The sequence below is a fragment of the Vicugna pacos genome, chromosome 4 (genome assembly GCF_048564905.1).
Source record: "Vicugna pacos chromosome 4, VicPac4, whole genome shotgun sequence".
Taxonomy (NCBI): Eukaryota; Metazoa; Chordata; class Mammalia; order Artiodactyla; family Camelidae; genus Vicugna; species Vicugna pacos.
The window spans coordinates 68,632,397-68,651,517 of NC_132990.1; the positions used below are offsets into that span (position 1 = coordinate 68,632,397).

General features: G+C 44.8%; 1 protein-coding gene across 2 annotated transcripts in view; it reads left to right on the forward strand.

Annotated features, from left to right (window-relative positions):
- Positions 1 to 19,121, forward strand: part of MRRF (mitochondrial ribosome recycling factor) — a 53,751-nt gene that overhangs the window by 26,222 nt on the left and 8,408 nt on the right. For both annotated transcript variants that reach the window (XM_006205548.4, XM_072960081.1), the window contains exon 6: positions 17,240 to 17,399. In XM_006205548.4, the coding sequence (XP_006205610.1) occupies positions 17,240 to 17,399 (160 nt within the window). The remainder of the gene's footprint in view (positions 1 to 17,239; positions 17,400 to 19,121) is intronic.

Here is a 19,121-nt window from a genome sequence, read left to right on the forward strand (position 1 = left end):
GTAATTGGCAAAGCTGTTAAGAGGAAAATAACACCCTAAAGCTTGTTAGGAGGTGGGAGGGAATCAGAAGCATAAATTCCGAGTTTCTGATGGTAAAATTTCAAGTTTAGTTCTATAAAAATTTACCTTTCCTGGTTGATTGTGGTTCTTCCTCTGCATAATTATAGTCTGCAAGTTTGCTTTTTCTCCTTAACTCTGGATGCCCAGAATTAAGTTTTATTGCAGTTGCAGCAGATCTCAGCTGGTACCTCACCCTCATTACACTTCTCTGATTCTTATATTCTTATTTAAATGAGTCTACTGAGTACGTGACTCTTAACTGTAATCTGCCTCCGATCCCTTTGGAAAGTAGGCGGAAGATAAATCCTAAATCAATAACAGGTCAGACTTGGAGCCTGAGTGGTTCTTATCACCAAGCCTTCTTTTCATAGCCTCTGAGAATCCAGCTGTGTGTGGTTGTGTGCGAGTTTTTCTCCTGGCTGGCCTCTGGGTTCCTTGTCCCCACTGACAACGTGTGTAGCTTTTGTTTTCTTCTCTGGCCAGTGAAGTCAGTCCACTGAATGGATTCTTTGAACATTTCTGTTAATCAAGATTCACTGATACAGTTTCTTCTATTTTTCTTTCTTATTTATGTAATCAAATTCTGGGTACTGTTTATTGACCACCTGCTCTACGGGTGTAATGCCTGGAGGTGCTGTGCTGAATGCTTGAGGATTTCATCGTGAATTCTCACACCACCACTCTGTGGTCAGGAGACTGTTCTTATGCCCGCCTGCCTGATGAGAGATCGGAAGCTCCCAGGAGTCAGTGCCCCCTGTCATAGGGCTACCAAGGGGCAGAAGCAGAATGGAACTCAGGTCTTACTTCCTGCCTTTTTCCCTGTTCTTGTCTTCTGATGGCAGGTTCATCTGGTATATCAGTCTTTTTAATCAGGGACCCTGAAAAGTTTTGAGCAGGAGTTTATTTTGATCAGGCCAGATTTCTGCCCCCACCCCATTCACATCTTCATTATGCTCCCAAACAAACCAACAATTACTGCCTCCTTACTCATTGTTCTACCAAATATCGATGAGAAAACCACACAAAGTAGAATGAGGCTGCTTTGGTTTGCAAGCACTGAGTTCACGTCTGGCTTTAAATAAACCTGTAAGGAATCACGAATTCGCTGCAGAAATAAAAGCACATAAGATTGACTCATTCCCCAGCGAGGCTACATCCTTCCTGGATTGTCCTCCCTTTCATTTTTTCTCATCAGTGTCTGTAGTGGTTTTGCTTTAAGTAAAATTAAATGAAAAATTAAAGTACTTCCATCCTATTCTCCATAGGGCACTACTTTTGGTATCTTGATTCACCAGATTTTTCTTTTATGCAACTTCAGACACATTTTCCTTGTAATGATATGGGATTATATTATACATCCTCTTCTGCACTTTTAAAAAAATTTAGTGCGTCGTTGCTGTCTCCGATGAGAGTTTTTCCTTATTTTTAAGGGATGTGTAGTGTTTGCATGTTATGTATAGTGTTAAATAGTTCCCAGTTGTTGAATATCTTGGTTGTTTAGCATTTTTCTCTTTACTAACAGTGTTGTAATGATCTGCTAAGGCTTTGCTTCCTGTTCTTCTGCTGGGAGTGGGAAGTGGTAGGGGGGACGGTAGTTGGGGAAGAGGTGAACAGAATGTGGGGGGGCCTTGGGGCAGCCTCTGCTCCTTGATTGCCCCAGTGCTTGTTTGCAACAGTATGCTGTGTATTGCTGAGCTTCTTAGAGACATGGACATTTCAGAGCCAGGAGACCATCTGCAAAACACCCCGCTGACCCCTCCAGTCATCCTCAGACCCAAACTTGATGTCACTCTCTTGGGAAATCCCACTGATACTTGAATGGCTCTCTTGACTCACTGCATGGCGATAATAATGTTAAGCAAAGTGACTGTTTACTGAGTACGAACTATATTCTAGGCCTTGTGCTGGATTATTTAAGTCATTTTATTCTATTATGCCCCCCTTTTTTTATACATGAGCTAAGTAAGCCTGAGAGAGGTTAAATAATGTGCTCAAGTTCATTTAGCTAATAAAGATGGAGTTGTGCTGGATTTAAGTATGAGTCTGCTTGCTTCAAAGTCTCTTCTTACGTCTCTGGACTTCTGAGAGCACTTTTTCTTTTTGTAATAACGGGCAGCAATTGGTATTTTAAAGTTTAATTATATACCAACCCAAGCCATGTGGAGCATAATTACCAAAGCTCAAATCAGGATGCATAATCTGAAAGTGAATTTGTGTGCCACTTTTTGATGTGAGAGGCAGTCTGGAATATAAGGTACATGTTTTTTTCAGTCAGCTTTATTGAGATGTAACTTACATACAAAAAATTAACCCATTTCAGTTGTGGATGATGATGAACTCAGACAAATAGATGTGTCCCTGTAGCCGCCACCTCAGTCCCGATGTAGAACAGTTCAGTTGTCCTGAAAGGTCCCCGTGCCCCTCTGCAAGTCACTTCCCTAACCACTTAACTGCTTTTATGAGAATATAAATTTTTTACGCTGTAATGTGAAATTTCTAGGATATTCATAAGTTTATTCAGCAGATATTTATTGAGCACCTACTGTGTGTCAGGCATAGCTCTAGACATGGAGAATAGAGCAGTGAACAAGCCAGACAAAACCTCTGCCCTTGTGGAACTTATGCTCGGCAAATGGACAGTAACACACACATATGGGGTGTGTGCCAGATGGACATATTTTTCTCTCTGTGTAGAAAAATAAGGCAATGAAAAGAAATAAAGGATGTCATAGATGGGGGTAGCGGGCTGGTGCCGTTTTAAGTAAAGTGTTCATGGAAGGCTTCAAGGGAAAGGTGATAGTTGGGCAGAGAACTGAGGATGTGAGGGAGCAAACTGTGCCTGTACTCAGCGCTGAGGCAGAGGAAGCAGCAAGTGAAAAGGCCCTGAGGTGTTCAGGGAATAGAGTGCTCATGTGGCTGTAGCAGAACAAGGGAGGGGAGAGAAATAGGGGATGAGGTCAGAGTGAAATGGAGAGGCCAAGATCATGTAAGGTCTTTGTATTAGTCAGGGTTCTCCAGAGAAACAACCAATAGGCTACATATGTATCTGTATCTGTATGTATATCTATATCTGTGTGTATATAATGTACACACATCCATGCGTATATATGGATATGTATGTATATGTAAACTCATCCAAAAACACCCTCATAGGAACGCCCGGAATAATTTATTGAATGTATGGATATGTGTATGTATGGATGGATATATATATGTATGTGTGTACATACGTGTGTGTGTGTGTACATGTATATGTATATGAAGAGGTTTATTATAAGGAATTGGCTCCTGCGATTACAGAGGCTGACAGGTCCCAAGGTCGATAGTGGACAAGCTGGAGACTCAGGAGAGTTGATGGTATGGTTCTGATCTGAGTCTGAAGTGCCTGAGAACCAGGAGAGCTGATGGTGTACTTCCAGTCTAAAGGCCAGCAGACTCGAGACCCGGGAAGAGCTGTTTTGGTTTGAGTCTGAAGGCAGAGAAAAAACCATTGTTCCAGCTCTGAAGGCAGTCGGGAAGAGGAATTCCCTCGTATTCAGAAAAGTTCCCTATTAGTTTTGTGTCATGCAGGCCTTCAACTGATTGAAGGAGGCCCATCCACATTACGAAGGGCAATCTGCTTTGCTGAGTCTATTGATTTAAATGTTCAGCTCATTCCAAAAACCTTCAAAGAAACACCCAGAATAATGTTTGAGCAAATATCTGGGTTTGCTTATGACCCAGTCAAGTTGACACATAAAATTAACCATCATCGTCCTTATAGGTCATTGTAAGGATTTTGGTTTTACTTGGAATGAAATGGGAAGTCATTGGAGGATTTTGAGCTAGAGAGTGACATGATCTAATTCAGGTTCTGTAAGGATCATTCTGGCTGCTATTTTGAGAATTATACTGTGGGGAGGCGAGGGTGAAAGCAGGGACCAGTTAGGAGCTATTGTAGTAATCCAGGTATGATGGCGGCCTGGACTAGTGTGGTGACGGTGTTGGTTAGAAGTGGTTAGATTCGGGATACATTTTAAAGGAAAACTGTCAGGATTTGCTGATGGATGGAGTTGCCATTTCCTGAGCTGGGCAGACTGGGAGGACAGGCTAGGTATGAGGAAGAGCAGGTTTTGTCCATATTTATTTTAAGGTACTATTAGACATCCAAGTGGAGAGGTCAAGTATGCTGTTAGATATGTCAGTTTTGAGTTCAGAGGACATGTATGGGTAGAGAGAGAGATCGGGAGGCATGAACGTGTAGAAGCAGCCAGGAAATTAGATGAGATTGTTTTAGAGAGTAAATATAGCTGACAGAGAGAAGGGTTTGGGAACTAAGCCCTGGACACCCCACATCAGGGTTTCTGGGTCAGGGCGATGAGGAGGAACCAGCAAGAGAGACTGAGAATAAGAGGCCAGAGAACTCGGAGAGTGTGGAGGCCTGGAAACCGAATGATGTGTTTTAAAGAGGACGGACTCATCAGCTGCACTGGCTCTTGCTGTTGGTCAAGGAAGGGAAGGTCTGAGAATTGATCAGTGAATTTAGCAATGTGATTTGTTTATCAGTTAATCTCTGGATATGAAGGAAAGCACAGGGTTAGACAGCCCTAGTTTCAAATCCCTCTTCTGTCATGCTCTGGGTGTATCAACTTGGGTCCTCTGAAAGCAGACGCCAGGACAGAATTAGATGTGCAAGAAATTTATTGGAAAAAAGGCTTGTGAAAGAGACAAGGTGCAGGTCTGCCACCAGTGAAGAAAGGAAAAGAGGAGGGTTGAGTAGAGGATGACTCAGACTGCAGTGCATTCTGAGGACATCAGCCAGGCAGCTGGGGCGTTCCTGAGTGAAGATTGCCCTTTAAAGGAGGCCCTCTGCCACGTGTGGTCATTGGCTGGTGGCAGCCTGGGAAGTATGCTGGCTGTAGTCACCTTGGGCAAGTCACTTACGTTTTGGAAGTTTCAGCCTCCTTTTCTGTAAAATGGGCATAATTTCTGTGATTATTTTTTGAAGAGTAAGGGGAGATTATATGTGATTCTCCGAGCGTGAGGCCTGGTATGTCATAGATACTTAATAAAGTTTCATTTCTTTTTCTTACAGTGTTTGTTATTCTCTAATTCTCCTGGTTAAGGAGTTCTTGGAAACATTCTTTCTCGGACTATCTGGGAGTAAAACCAATGATACTTTCTTTCTGTTTGCAGATTTCCCTTTTAGACCATACACTCTTTTCCTCTCTTCCTCACTAACCCCCTCCTCCAGCCCCATGTTCATTTTTTTTCCTATCTTTTCCTCCATTTTTAGGGGTGGGAGGAGTTGAGTCATTATGTTGTAATTATCTTGGAATTTAAGTTGCTCAGGATCTCTGTAGTTTGATTGTTAATGAGCACTTGGTTTGTTCTTTGAATATGAATTGTGGGGAACAAGACCTCCTGGAAGGTATAGCCCAAAGAAGAAAATCCAGTGTCTTTTCTTGCTTGTGGTGCGAGATTTGCTTAGTGTTTCTGGAAAGTCCGAGGGGCCTTGACTCTTCTTGACACCCCCAACCCACTGCACTGCTCACAGTAGTTGGATAATTGCCATCATCAGCTCCCACTTTTCCTCCCAGTGTTGTCAGAGATGATAAACCTTATGCCTGGACCAGGCTCCTTCCCTCAGACTTTGTTCCAAGGTGACAGCATGAAGGAGAATTCTCCTTGGGATCGGACCAGGGAGTTTCACCAGAGAACAGAAAAAGTCCTGGGTCATGGTTCTCCTAGCCTGGATTCCCTTTCTCAAGTGTTTTTTCTCACCATATGCTGATGTGCAGCTTCTCAAGGATGATGACCAGGTGTTTCCAGGGAGAGCAAACTGGTAAGGCAGGTAGGAGGGTCCTCAGGCTGAGTTAAACAGGGAGGCAGAGCTTCTGTGCAGCCAGGAAGATTGGGAATTGATGCCTGCAGGAGTCAAGGGTACAGTCAGAAAAACTTAAAGAAGAAAACCAATAAAATGAGTTATGTGACCTTAGGCTAGTTATTTCAACTGTCATCTGTAAAATGGGATAATAGCAATATTTACTTCTCTGAAGAGTTACTGGAAGAAACTCGTGTGAAGGGTACAGGGGAGAGGGAGCAGGAGTAGACAAGGAGAGCCTTTAGACCGTGTTGCAGGTCTGACACCAGTGAAGAAAAAAAAGATATTCATGAAATGAGAAGGAATGTTCTTTTTAGAATTGTCATTATCAAGTGAACTGTTAGTGACTGTTCCCATGACCTTTTCCGCGTGAGGACTGTTAACTGTTACAGGCGAGCAGTTACTGCCATTCCACGGGTGAGGAAGCCGTGCACGCTGCCTGCCGTTAAGCTTTCCACCCAGGATGACGATGAGAACCAGATAACAGCTTTACTGAGATATATTCACCCACTTAAAGTGTACAATACAGTGGGTTTTAGTATAATCAGAGAGTTCTACAACCATCACCACATTCAATTTTAGGACATTTGTTCATCATCCCACAAAGAAACCTTCAACCCACTAGCTGTCACTCCCCACTTTACACCCAGATCAGCTCCCCTCCCCAGGGATTGTTTTAGGCAACTGCTTCTGCTTTCGGTCTATAGATTTCCCCATTCTGAACATTTCACATGAATGGAATCACACAGTATGTGGTTTTTTGTGACTGGCTTTTTTCCCTTAGCATAATACTTTCAAGGTTCATCTGTGTTGTAGCATACATCAGTCCTTCATTCTTTCTTATTGCCAAATAATATTCCATTATGTGGATATGCCACATTTTATTTATCTATTCTTGAGCTGATGAATATTTGAGTGGTTTCCATTTTTTGGCTATTATGAACAAGTCTGCTATGAACATTATTGCGTAAGTTTTTGTGTAAACATGTTTTTAGTTCTTTTGGATATATATGTATGAGTGGAATCACTGGGTCATATAACTCTAACTTTTTGACGATCTGCCAAACTTTTTCACAGGGACTGTGAAATTTTATATTTCCACCAGTAATACTTAAGAGTTCTAATTTCTTCATCTCTCTGCCAATACTTGTTTTATTATTTATTATTATTACTATTATTATTATTACTACTACCACCCTAGTGGGTTTGGAGTGGTATTTCATATTTGCATTTCCCTAATGTTATTGGTGTTGAGTATCTTTTCTTGTGCTTCTTTGCCATTTGTACGTCTATTCAAGCCCTTTGCCCATTTTTAAATTGGGTTGTCTGTGCTTTTGTTGTTGGGTTTTAGAAGATCTTTATGTGTTCTGGATACTAGACTCTTACCAGATATATGATTTTAATCTCTCCTTAATTATAAAAATAACACACATTTATCAAAAATTCAAATCCTAAAGAAAAATAAAAAGTTATTGTTCCCCAAGTATTCTTCCTAGAAGTAACTGCTGGAAAGTTCAGTGTGTGTCCTTCTAGATTTTAAAAGATGCAGACATACAAACACACGCATGCACCCACACATGCACACACATACACATATTTAGTTTACATAAATGGAGTTAAATTTCTACAGTGCCACAACTTCCTTTTTTTGGCTTAATGAAATCATCTGTACAGCTTTTCATGGTGATCTCATTGTTTTTGTGTTTTTGAGAGAAATACCCTTCTGAGACAAGTATAATACAGATGAGGAAACTGGGAATCAGCAAGGTTAAGTGATTTGCTCAGGGTCACAGATTAGTAAGCAGAGGAGTCATTATTCAAATTGAATTTGCCTGTTTCTAAAGCCCGTGTTCTTGCCACACGATCACGTTGCTCTTTGGGCTGCTGACCTGGAACCTGCCTCCTTCTGGCTCTGTGGCCCCTCTGTCTAGCTGCTGAATACAGCTTTGCAGATCTTTTATCAGGGACAGTGTGTATAAGGTGCACATTCTAGGAAATACCGGTAATACCCTTTTCACACACAACCTTCACATAGACAGGCCTTTAGTGATCTTGAAAGGAAAAAAGAGAAAATCAGGGGAGAAAGCCTAATGACTTCTCTGGGGCTGGGGCAGCCACCGACTGCGTTTGAGCAACTGCAGCTGATTTTCCAGACCTTTCACGCCCGCCGCCTGCTTGCCATCGCTGCTTCCCAGGGCTGTGCGTTCATTCATTCTGCTGGTGGCGTTCCAGCATGTTGCCCTCTACCTGGCAGGCCTGGCGGGCCTCCGTGCAGTTTTAGGATGACTGCTTTGTCCTCACCCAGTCTGTGGCCTTTTAGGAGCACCTCCTGTGATTTCAGGTCCCAGGTGTGTGGAATGGGAGCTTCCTCCCAGCACAGATGTTCTGTTTGAAACACGCAAGAAAGTGCAGTCAGGAATCAAGAGTAGAGCATGGACTGAGGAGAAGGCTGCCATCAACACCTATGCAGAAGGACCCCAAAGGACAGCCCCTTCCTCCCCCTGCCCCTCTTCTGTTGTCCACCCGTTGTGTCCTGCACCTACTTGCAGAACCTGGCCACTGGCCCTTGGAGGTCAGATCACTAGTCCATTGTGGACCTCTAGGGACTCCCTTTCTCCTTTCTTCCCGCTGCACTTAGACTCGGAGGGGAGCTGGAGGAGCAGCAGTGACTCTGATCTAAGCGGGCCTTAGTGTAACAACCGTGCTCTCCTTATCACTGCGGCTGGTACGAGCACCTTCCTCACTTTGTCTGGCACCAGCAAGGGAGGTCTGGAACTCAAATCAGGCTGCACTGGGCTCAGATCCCAGGTCTGCCAGGAACTTGCTGTGTGGCTTTGGGCAGGTTACTTGATGCATCTGAGCCTCCCTTTTCTAATCTGTGGAAGCTAGGTAACAATACCGCTAGTGTCCTAGGAGAGATGTGAAGGTTCGCTAAGCTAATGCACAGAGTGCGCGTCGTCTTAGAGCCCAGCACGTGGAAAGAGCTCTGCTGATGTTAGTCATTGTTAGTGTTATTGAAGGGGAGCAGGTGGCACTGGGGCTGGAGGTCAAGGCCGTTATCACTGGGCCCTTAACTGTAATCATAACAAGGTCGCTCCTTATCTCCCTGTCTTGCTTTCTTTTACTCATAGCACTTACATGTCATTTTGTATACTTCCGTTTACTCTCTCCTTCACTAGAATGCGAATAGGAGATGCTCCGTCAGTTCTGTGTGTTGCTGTAACCGTAGCCACTGGACCAGGACCTAGTGTGTAGTCAGTACAGTAATGCAGTCAGTGTTCATGGGATGAAGGACTGTGAGCGCTCGCTCTGTGCCCGCCACTCTTCCAGGTGCTCTTGGTATATTAACTAATCCATCCATAACAGTGTTTGGGGTACGTATGTTATTATCCCTATTTACAGATGAAGAAGCTGAGTCACGGGGAGGAAGTTCTTCAGGCCCGGTGTCACCTGGGCAGTAAGGGGAAGAACAGGCATCTTTCTCAGCGCCTGGGCTTACAGCCACTGTGCTCTGCCCTCAGCAGGAGACATCACTGTTACTTTATTACTGGTATGATTGATAGCTTTTAAAATAGTCAATACCTGCCTATGCAGAGTTCTTTAACCATCGTCTCTCATTCGCTCTTAACACTAACTGTGGAAAAAGAAAGGTAACATTTGTATTCCCCACCTCATTAGGTACTGTACACATTTGACAGATGCGAACGTTGAGGCAAAGAGGTACAATTACTTGCCCAGGGCCATACCACTAAGCAGTGATAGATCTGGGCCTCAAATCCTGGCAGTCTGGCTTCAGAGACTGTTCTCCTGAACACTTCACTAGGCACTGTTCTTTGTGATTTAGGGAGAAAAGTTAATTTTAAGTCCACGGTTACCCTGCCTGTCAGTGGCAGAGGTGAGAGTGGAAAAAAAGTCCGCCTTGACCACCAAACCTATGCTTTGTCCTGTACGTGAGAGCTGAGGTAAGAGTTACCTCCACTTATCCCTGGACTTGAGTTTCCATCTTTCTAGGGTGACAGGGAAGAAGAAAACAGGTGACTTAATCAAGGTCACTCGGCTGAGAATGTGGAGCTGTGACCCCTGACCTCAGCCTCCTCACTCTCTCCATCAGGCTGGGCTGTATTTCAGGATGGCATGTCTGGTTTAGCTAGGCCCTAGTCACAGGACAGGCCTTTGAAATCAGGTGTCCGCTTGTGTTCCTCGAGTGAACCGAAGATACTGCTGATGATAGAAGTCCTTCCAAAGTGTGATGGTTTCCTTTGGGCCAGAAGGACACCTGATGTCTTTATGAGACCTCAGTGTATGTAAGACAGGCTGGTGAGCTGGGGGTGGGGTGGGGAGGAAAGAGGGGAGGAAAGATTGTATACCTAGAAGCACAGGAAGTCTGGCTAGGCTACACAAACAAAAACATTTCCTTCAGGGCCAGCGGCCCCAAGGCAGTGGGCAGTGCCCACCAGCAAACAATACAGCAGGGCATGTGTCTGCTGCTGATTGAGGGCCATGCTGCTGCTGGGAGGGCTCTCCCAGGAGCCCTGTGAGGAGGTGGCCAGGTTTCCCTCGGTTAAGCTGTCAGAGTTGTGCTCCGATGGGCTGTTTGTTCCCTGGAAGTGCAGCTCCCTTGTCCCTCAGCCTGTCCCACACAGCTGCTGGAGCAGACCTCCTGCCTCTACTGCCCACGCCGCCTGCCCTCCTCTGTTCCCATTCTGCCCATTCTGCTCACCATCTGCTCAGTAGTTCAAGCTCCAGGTGACTAAATCCTTTTTGACTGCTCTCTCCCCCACTGCTCACATCCCCAAGCCTGGAAGATTCTATGGTAAGAATCAGAAGGCGGCCACCCTGTGTAGAGTTCCTGGAGTGCAGGCACACTGGCCGTGTGCCAAGCCCTGGCCACCATCATTTCATTTAATCCTGGCTTCCATCCTCAGTAATATTCTTACTCCCACTTTATACATGAGGAAACTGAGTCTGGAGAGTTGAACAGCACACTCATGGCTCTGCAGCTAACAAGTGGCAGAGTAGGGATTCCAGCTTAGGTCTTCCTGGCTTTAGAGCATGTTCTTTCTACCTTTTTAAGTCCCCTCTTAGTGACCAGAGATCCTTTTACAGTTGAGTGTCTGACATACTATAACCAGTTTTTCCTGTAATCGTCATGCTGAGCATGGCTTCCACTGATGTACACCTGGTGAATGGTGCTGTGCGTGCCCTGTTCTCGCTGAAACAATGGGAAGTGTCATTTCAGTCAGGGGGATTATCTGCTGTGTGAGTTACTGGTGGGGCATGCCCCTCTGCTTTTTGTTCATGGGAACACACTCAAGGAATCTTGCAGGACGGCCTCCTATCCAGGATGTTACTGGAAGACCTGCCTGGTGGAGTTTGTGCAAACAAAGTGTGACCCTGCCAGCTCAGCCAAAACCCCTGCCTTATGCTGGGAGGCTCTCTGACCCTAGCGGAAAAGGCTGCTGTCTTCATCACCCAGCCGAGACGCTGCTGCAGGGTGGGTCCCAAGCTCCCCGTCCGCCTGCCCGGAGGCTCCTGGGCAGGCTTTCACCATGTGCTTAGGTCTGGTTTGTACATTGCTTGCTGTCTGCGCAAAATACAAATCTGATCACGTTTCCTCTGCCTCATTCGAATGTCTGTGGTATTCTGTGTTATTCTTAGAAACAGTCAACGAAGACTTTTTTCTCTACTTTTTTTTTATTGTGGTGAGATATACATTAAAAATTTACCACGTCATTTATTTTTAAATGTACAGTTCAGTGGTATTAAGTACATTCGCATTGTTTTACAGCCAGTCTCCAGAATTCTTTTTATCTTACAAAACTGAAATTCTAAACCCATTCAACAATAACTCCCCATCCTCTGATCCCCCAGGCCCCTGGTAATCGCTCTTTTGCTTTCTGTCTCTAAGAATTTGACTATAGTGGGTACCTCATGTAAGGTGACTCATATAATATTTGTCCTTTTGAGCCTGGCTTATTGCATTAGCATAATGTTTACAAAGTTTAGCATGTATCAGAATTTCCTTCCTTTTTAAGAAGCTGAATAATATTCCACTGTGTGTGTACCACATTTGTGTCCATTCATCTGTCAGTGGATCTGCTAAGACTGGATATGACATTGAAGAGCCTGTGTACCAGTCTAGCCCTTGCCAGCCTCGCCAGCCTCACTGGGAACAGTCTTTCTCCTCTGCTCTCTGTATTGCAGCCACACTGCCATTCTTCAGTTCCCCAAGAGCAGTACCCTCCTTACTTGGAAAAAGGCCTTTATTTTACACAGGCCAGTCCCTCTGGTGGGAATGATCTTCTGGCTTCTCCTCTCTTATTCATCTTAATATCCCTTAACTTAAATATCTTCACATTTTCTTCCTGGAGTTCCATAGGAGAGCTTGATCAGACGCCTCTCCCCTGGTTATTATTTTTATAGAGCTCTATATGTCTTTATTGTGCTTATTACAACAGTAACTTATTGACTAATTGTGTATGTGTTTGATGACTGCCTTCTTAGCCAGACTGCAAACTCATGTGTATTTAATGCTATATTCCTCATATCTGACGTAGTGGCCGGCACACAGTAGGTGCCCAGTAAACTGCTGTTGAGTGAAACTATAAACTAAATGAATGAATTAATACCAGAAAGAGAAAATATCATGGCCACATGCTGGCGACATTTGGATTTTAAAATGTACATGAGATGTTAAGTTACTGGTCAGATCTCAAAAAGTCATCTTGCTGGATCATAGAGTGTTTGCCCTGTCATTTCTCTGTTTATAAAAAATGTCCGTGAAAAGCCTCTTCATTATTTGAAGATGCCTCCTTAGTTGCCAAAACATAAACAACAGTAGCAACAAAAGCAGCTTGCATTTCCTCATTGTTTGTTCTCTCCCAAGCTTTGTACTGTGCATTTCCCTTATATTATCTCATCTAATCCTCACAGAACTCTGAAAGGTAGTTGCTGGGGTTTTTTGTTTGTTTATTTTCAATTTCTACTTCCAGATGAGCTGACCAGGGCTCAGAAAGTTTAAATCACTTGCTTAAGGTCACTTGGCCAGTGAATGGCAGGCCCAGAGGTGGAGGGGAGTCAGGGTGGGGATAAGCTTCACAGGCCTGGGGTGGAGCACCGCCGCCCCCCACCCGTGCCCCCTCTCCCTGTCATTGCCCTGTCCCTCATTAACTGAAATAGCTCTCTTTTTATCTGTTTTATACGTGGGGTCTTTGCCTTGGCTTTCTTTGAAGCCCAGGTTTTGTGGCTAGAGGAGAATTTGAAAACTCCAGGCCTACGGAACAAAGTTGAACATGACGCACCTTTTTCAGCTTTATGCCTTCCTGCCGTTGTATCTCCCACCGTGCTTCTGCCTCAAGTGCCCTTTCTCTTCTTCTGCAGCCTTGAGTTACTACGCATCTCTAGGGCATTTTGCAAATCTCATGGAGGCTGAATGAGCTGTACTTTCGGCTGGTCCTCCCACAGAAGGCCCGTTCCCTCTGTCCCAGCAGCAGTCCTGCTCTTCCTGAGTTGCGGTTGACAAGGCTGTCTACACTGCTGGACCAAGCCTCTGGAGAAGTTGGACCAGGCCTGCCTCCCCTCTGGCATTCCTCAGCCTGGCCCAGGATCTGGCAGGGAACACAGGGGCCCCAGCCAGTGCTTGATGAGTGAGTGCTTGCCAAGTGCAGAGCAGTGCTCAGAACCCACCAGCCGAGCCCAGAGCCTGGAAGACAACTAGCGTGTACTCACAGAGCCCTGAGAACGCGAGATGGAGACGATCAGATGTATTAATCACTGGTTTGGAAAGGAATTAAAATATTTCCATAATATAGTATGTTTCTTTTCTAAAACAGATGTGCCCTCGTTGTTTCATAAGGAAGTAATTAGTGTGTTTGATTAAAACATTCATAAACGCTATCGTTTATTCCAGGCTACTATGTGCTGCTATCTTTGTTGGTCCTTTATATATGTTGTATCTGCTTCTCCTGATCACCCTGTAAGGTGTTTTGATTATCTTCATTTTAGAGATAAAGAAACCGAGGCTGAGAGGGATGAAGTAGCTTGCCCAAAGATAGTCAGCTTCAGCTTCTGAGTGATAGATGTAGGAATAAAACGGGTCCATCTTGACTTCAAAACTGGTGCCTTTCCATCACCCTGCCTGCCTCTGATCTCCTGTTTTGGATACATTTCAGGTCAAGACCCCCATGAGCATGCATGTTCCTCGCTTCCCCGCAGCCCTTCCTGTGCCTGGTGCCCCCTCCACTCCTCCCTTCTTCCCCCCTCCTCCCTGCACCCCCCTCTCCATTTCCTTAGATTATTGCCTCTGTATTTGCATCCTGAACCTGAAATGTTTTTGTCAGTATCAGTAATTGAATACTATTATGTATGGAAACTGCCTGGTATTAATCGTATAGTAATATCACATTTACATTAATAAATATAAACATATACTTTATTAAGGCTAAGTTACATATATTATAATTTCATTTTCTTTATACAGCCATTTACTGCTAAGATTTTTTTGAGTCCCAATTTACATATTTTTGAATGTGATTTTTGTTCTGCATGTAAAATACAAATATAACAATGTAGCAAAAAAGATAAATTTTTTATTTTATTAAAGATTGGTTGCAAAAGTAGGATACCTATTCACATTATATGTGAATTATAAGATTGAAATACTTCTCTGTAGAGAAGTTTAAGAGGTTTCTTACAGACTCAGATTCATTTATTTTCTGCCCCTCCTCGTATTTCAGCAGGATTAAGTTTTTTGAATCAGTGGATCAAGTTTTAATTTTCCTGTTCCTTCTTTATACTGACATATGCTTTGGCAGAACAAAAAAGAGACCTAAACATGTCAGCATGATTTTTGTTCAATGAATTAAAAACCATAAAAGTAACAAGATCTGATCCAAATCCCTAAACTCCTGACATGGTGGTTTTGTCCTTTTCAGTCCCAAGATTCATATTACTGACTTTGGAAAAAAAGCTTTCTCTGCAATGGCAGCAGTGCCTAATTTACTTGAAATAGATTGCAAGGGGTAGGCAGCATGGAGTCGTGGAAAGAACACCGGCCAGAAAGATCTGGATTTGAATCCCAGTTCTGTCATTCAAGCCCATGGGCAAGTTACTCAGCATCTGTGTACCTCAGTTTCCTCCTAGGAAAGTGGGGTTTTAGAATCTAGCTGGACGAGTTGTTGTGAGGTTCAGTGAGGTAATACACTTAAAGTACTCACCTGGCATTGAGGGACCTCATGAAGGTAGTAGTCAGGATCATTTTTATTTGAGGAAACCTTAAATGCTGGATCCACACAGCTGTCTGCGTTGTCTTCAGAGCTTATCCTTTCTCTAAATTCCTTAATTTTTCTTCTAATCCTGTCAGGAAAAAACATATACCCAGAACTTGGGATTACCCTTACTAGGCCAGAACCATGTTGATTTGAGGGTCAGGAACCATGCGCTATTGATGTCCATGTCAAGACAGGAGGCAGAGGAATTTTGTCATACTAAGACCATCAACTTTTGAGACAGGCCAGCCAAAGTTTGACTTTGCCTAAGATCCCAAACTTCTTCACATTTCATTTTCTTCAACTGTGAAATGGAGCTCATGATCTTAGAAGACCCTCTGTGATACGGCTTTCCAGCCTCTTTTCTTTTTACTCCCTTCCTTGTTACCTGTGCTCCAGTCAGTTCCTCACATGAGGCATGAACTCCTTGCAGCTTAAAGCCTTTGTACATGCTCCTTCTTCCTCCTGGAAACTCCATGCCCGGTACTGGCAACTTGCACTCATTCTTCTGACTGTGGTGTATTAGTCAGGATAGGATGGGCAATGCTGTAGTAACAAACAACCCCCAAATTTCCATGGCTAAAACAATAGGAGTCTGTTTCTTGCTCATGCTGCATGGGGCACGTTCATAGTCTCTCAGGGACCCAAGTTGACGGCAGCTCCCTCTCAACTTGTACTGCAGCCAACAGAAACAAATGTGGTGGAGCACACACTGCCTCTTATGGCTTCCGCCCCAAGGCGACACCCACTCTGCTCACATTCCATGGGCCAAAACAAGCTGTACAGCCACATCAAACTTCAGAGGGGCTGGGGAAGTGCATTTCTGCTGGAAGGAATAAGAACCAGAGGACTAGTGAACAAACCTAATGCCTACCACATTTAGATATCATTTCTTCAGAAAGTCCCCCCTTACTGACCCCTCCCCAAACTCAGACAATTCCCGGTATGAGTCGGCTGAGTCTCTCTTGTGCTCCTCTGGCTCCTTGTCCTTCCCCACTTCCCTTTCCTCAGCACTTCTCACGCTCTGTTGTAAATGTCTCTTTACTTGCCTCTCTCCCTACTAAGCTCCCTGAGAGCGAGACAGAGGTCTGTCACCTTCATCATCGTACACAGTATAGCCAGTATGCTGGTTCTGATAGCTCGTAGGCACTCAGTGCGGACACGACCGAGAAAGGAGGGCAGGACACACACACTGGACTACTCTGGTGGGTTGTTGTAATGACTAAATGTGAAATAGGAATAATAACTGCTTCATACAGCTGTCGTAAGGGTCAGCTTACAAAAACTTGTGAGGTGCCTGTCCCAGTGGTTTGTAACAGGCCTTCAGTGTGCTCATTGTTGTTACCATGATGAGGATATTAATAGTAGAAGTCACTGACATTTATTAAGCATTTGTAACATGCCAGATACTCTCATGGGTACGTTATAGAAGTTAACTGGTACAGGGATTCTCACGTTAGGTTGGGACTCAGGTTGTGTCTATAGGTCAGTGTTGAGGTGGTTCATAAGTAATTTGCTGTAATAATGGTTAAGATTCTGAAGGTTGCTGCTTATTTGTTTTGGGTGATTTAGAGAAGCAGAGACGGTGCTGTTTCTGTAGCATCTTTCACTGGCGTTGCTTTCTTTAGTTGGAGAGAAAGGGGTAGAATTATCATTAATTGCTTCCTTTTATTGAGCACTTAAAAAGTGCCAGGGTCAGTGCTAAACAGTTTACACGCCACATCCCGTAATCTTCACACCATGCCTCTAAGATGGGTCCTGCCAGTCCCCATTATACAGATGGGAACTCTGAGGAGAGGAAGTCACTTATGCATCTAGTAAGGGGCATGGCCCGGATTTGACTTCAAGGCTGCCGAGACTCCCTGGCTCTCCTCAGCTAACTCACCAGGAACTTTCCTTGACCCTGGGCGTGTATCAGGGATGTGAAGATCAGCCACTGACAGAGAGTAACGTTGCAGAACTGCTGAGCTAGTGGACAGAGTGATGTTAAATCCTTGGCTGGCAGTTAATGTGGATGATTTTGCTGAACATTCTTTTTGTCTTTTATCAGGGTAACCAGGGAGCACAGGGAAATGCTTGTGCGACTGGCTAAACAGAACACCAACAAGGCCAAAGACTCTCTGCGGAAGGTTCGTACCAACGCGATGAATAAGCTGAAGAAGTCAAAGGACAAGGCCTCGGAGGACACCATTAGGCTCATAGAGAAACAGGTACTGCTGCCAGCAGATGTAGTGTTTACGTATCTGACCCAGAAAATCACTTGTTCCTTTCTGAAGAGAGCAAAACAAAAACAGAATGCCCCTGGTTCTTTCACTGACATGATCAGCATTGACTGAGTCACTGTTCTGGGCCTCGCCTGGGCTGGCCCTGGGAGTTCGGAGGAGGAGGAGAGGCTGCTGACCTTTCACTGTGTTCCGGGCTCTGTGCTGAACACTTCACAGCACTTCGTTTGTCCTCGCCACTGCAGAGCTGTGAGGTGGATAGTGAGGAGACTCAGGTCACAGAAAGTAGATCACTTGGCCAATGTCACACTGCTGGGAACAGCCTGTACTCAGATGCCTCCCTGTCTGTGGTTGGGTGTCTGGGTGCTGAGAAGTGAGGACTTCACACCGTCCTTAGTGTGCTGAGTGGTGACACATGAGCAGGTCTTAAAGGGGCTGCTGGAGTGAAGCAGTGAGAGACAAGGGGGAACAGCACGTGCCAAGGTATGGTGATGGAAAAGAACACCACTGAAGTAGATGATTGTGGCTTGGACCCGGGTGAGACTAGGGAGCGGACAGAGGGGACAGAGTGGTCGGTTCACAGAGGGTCTTGTGTACCAAGCAGAGGAGTCTGCGCTTTAACCTGTCCTGAGGCTCCCACATTGGCTCTGCATCTTTATCAGTCATCCGTGGCAACAGTAATGCTGCATATAGCCAACTGCCTCAAAACGCAGTGCTTTATACATCAAGTGTTATTTCTTAATTCTTTCTGTGAGTCAGCCAGCACGTAGCTGCCCTGGGCTGCGCCCAGTGTACCTGCCTTCAGAGCTCGGACGGGACTCAAGTCTGCTCTGTGTCTCTCTCAATCTTCTGGAGCCAACAAGCTTCCCAGGGCATCTTTTCATGGCAGCAGCAGATGCCAAGAGCATAAGCCCAGCCACTCAAGTACATGTAAAGTACCTGCTCTTGTGACATCCCATTGGCCAAGCAAATCACAGGGGCCAAGCCCGGGATCACTGGGCTGGGAAGTATATATGTTCATGGAGGTCTGGTGAGGGGAGTGAATGTTTGTTGAGCAGCAATCTAATCTATCACACCACCACAGTCACCTGAGGAGCTAATAATAAATACAGGTATGTGGGGGCCCCCAACCCCTTCTTCCAGAGATTGAGTCAGTGAGTCTGGGGGCGCCTAGGAATATGCATTTTTAAATGCTTTGTTTCTGCTGTAAAAAGTGATTTGTAATTCCTCCCTTGAAAGGATGCCCTGGGGTTGCTAGAAGCAGCACTAGAGTATCTGACAGTCAGACCCTCAGAGCTCCCGTCTTGCCCTCCTCCCACCCTCCTCTTCCCCTGCGTTAGCTGAAAGAGATTCGTACACTAGCCTGGCCTTTTCTGAGCACTGATCCGGCCTTGTAAGACTCCAGCTGGGCTAGGTCCTTGTCCGTCTCCCAGGGAATTCCATCTCTGCAGTTGACACTTGGCCTTTTTGTTGCTTCCTGGGGTGAGCATGTGGACCTCTGGGGCCCATCAGGCGCTCCTCACTCAGCAAGTCTGGGCATCTGCCTCAGGGCCCAGAGCCCATGCTCCTTGGAAAAGGAAGAATGATCAGATAACCGGCACTCTTTTTTTATATATCTTTCTTCTTTACTTAAAGAAATTTTTTGTTGAGGTAACACTGGTTTATAACACTGTATGTTTCATATTCCATGTATACAACATTATATTTCGA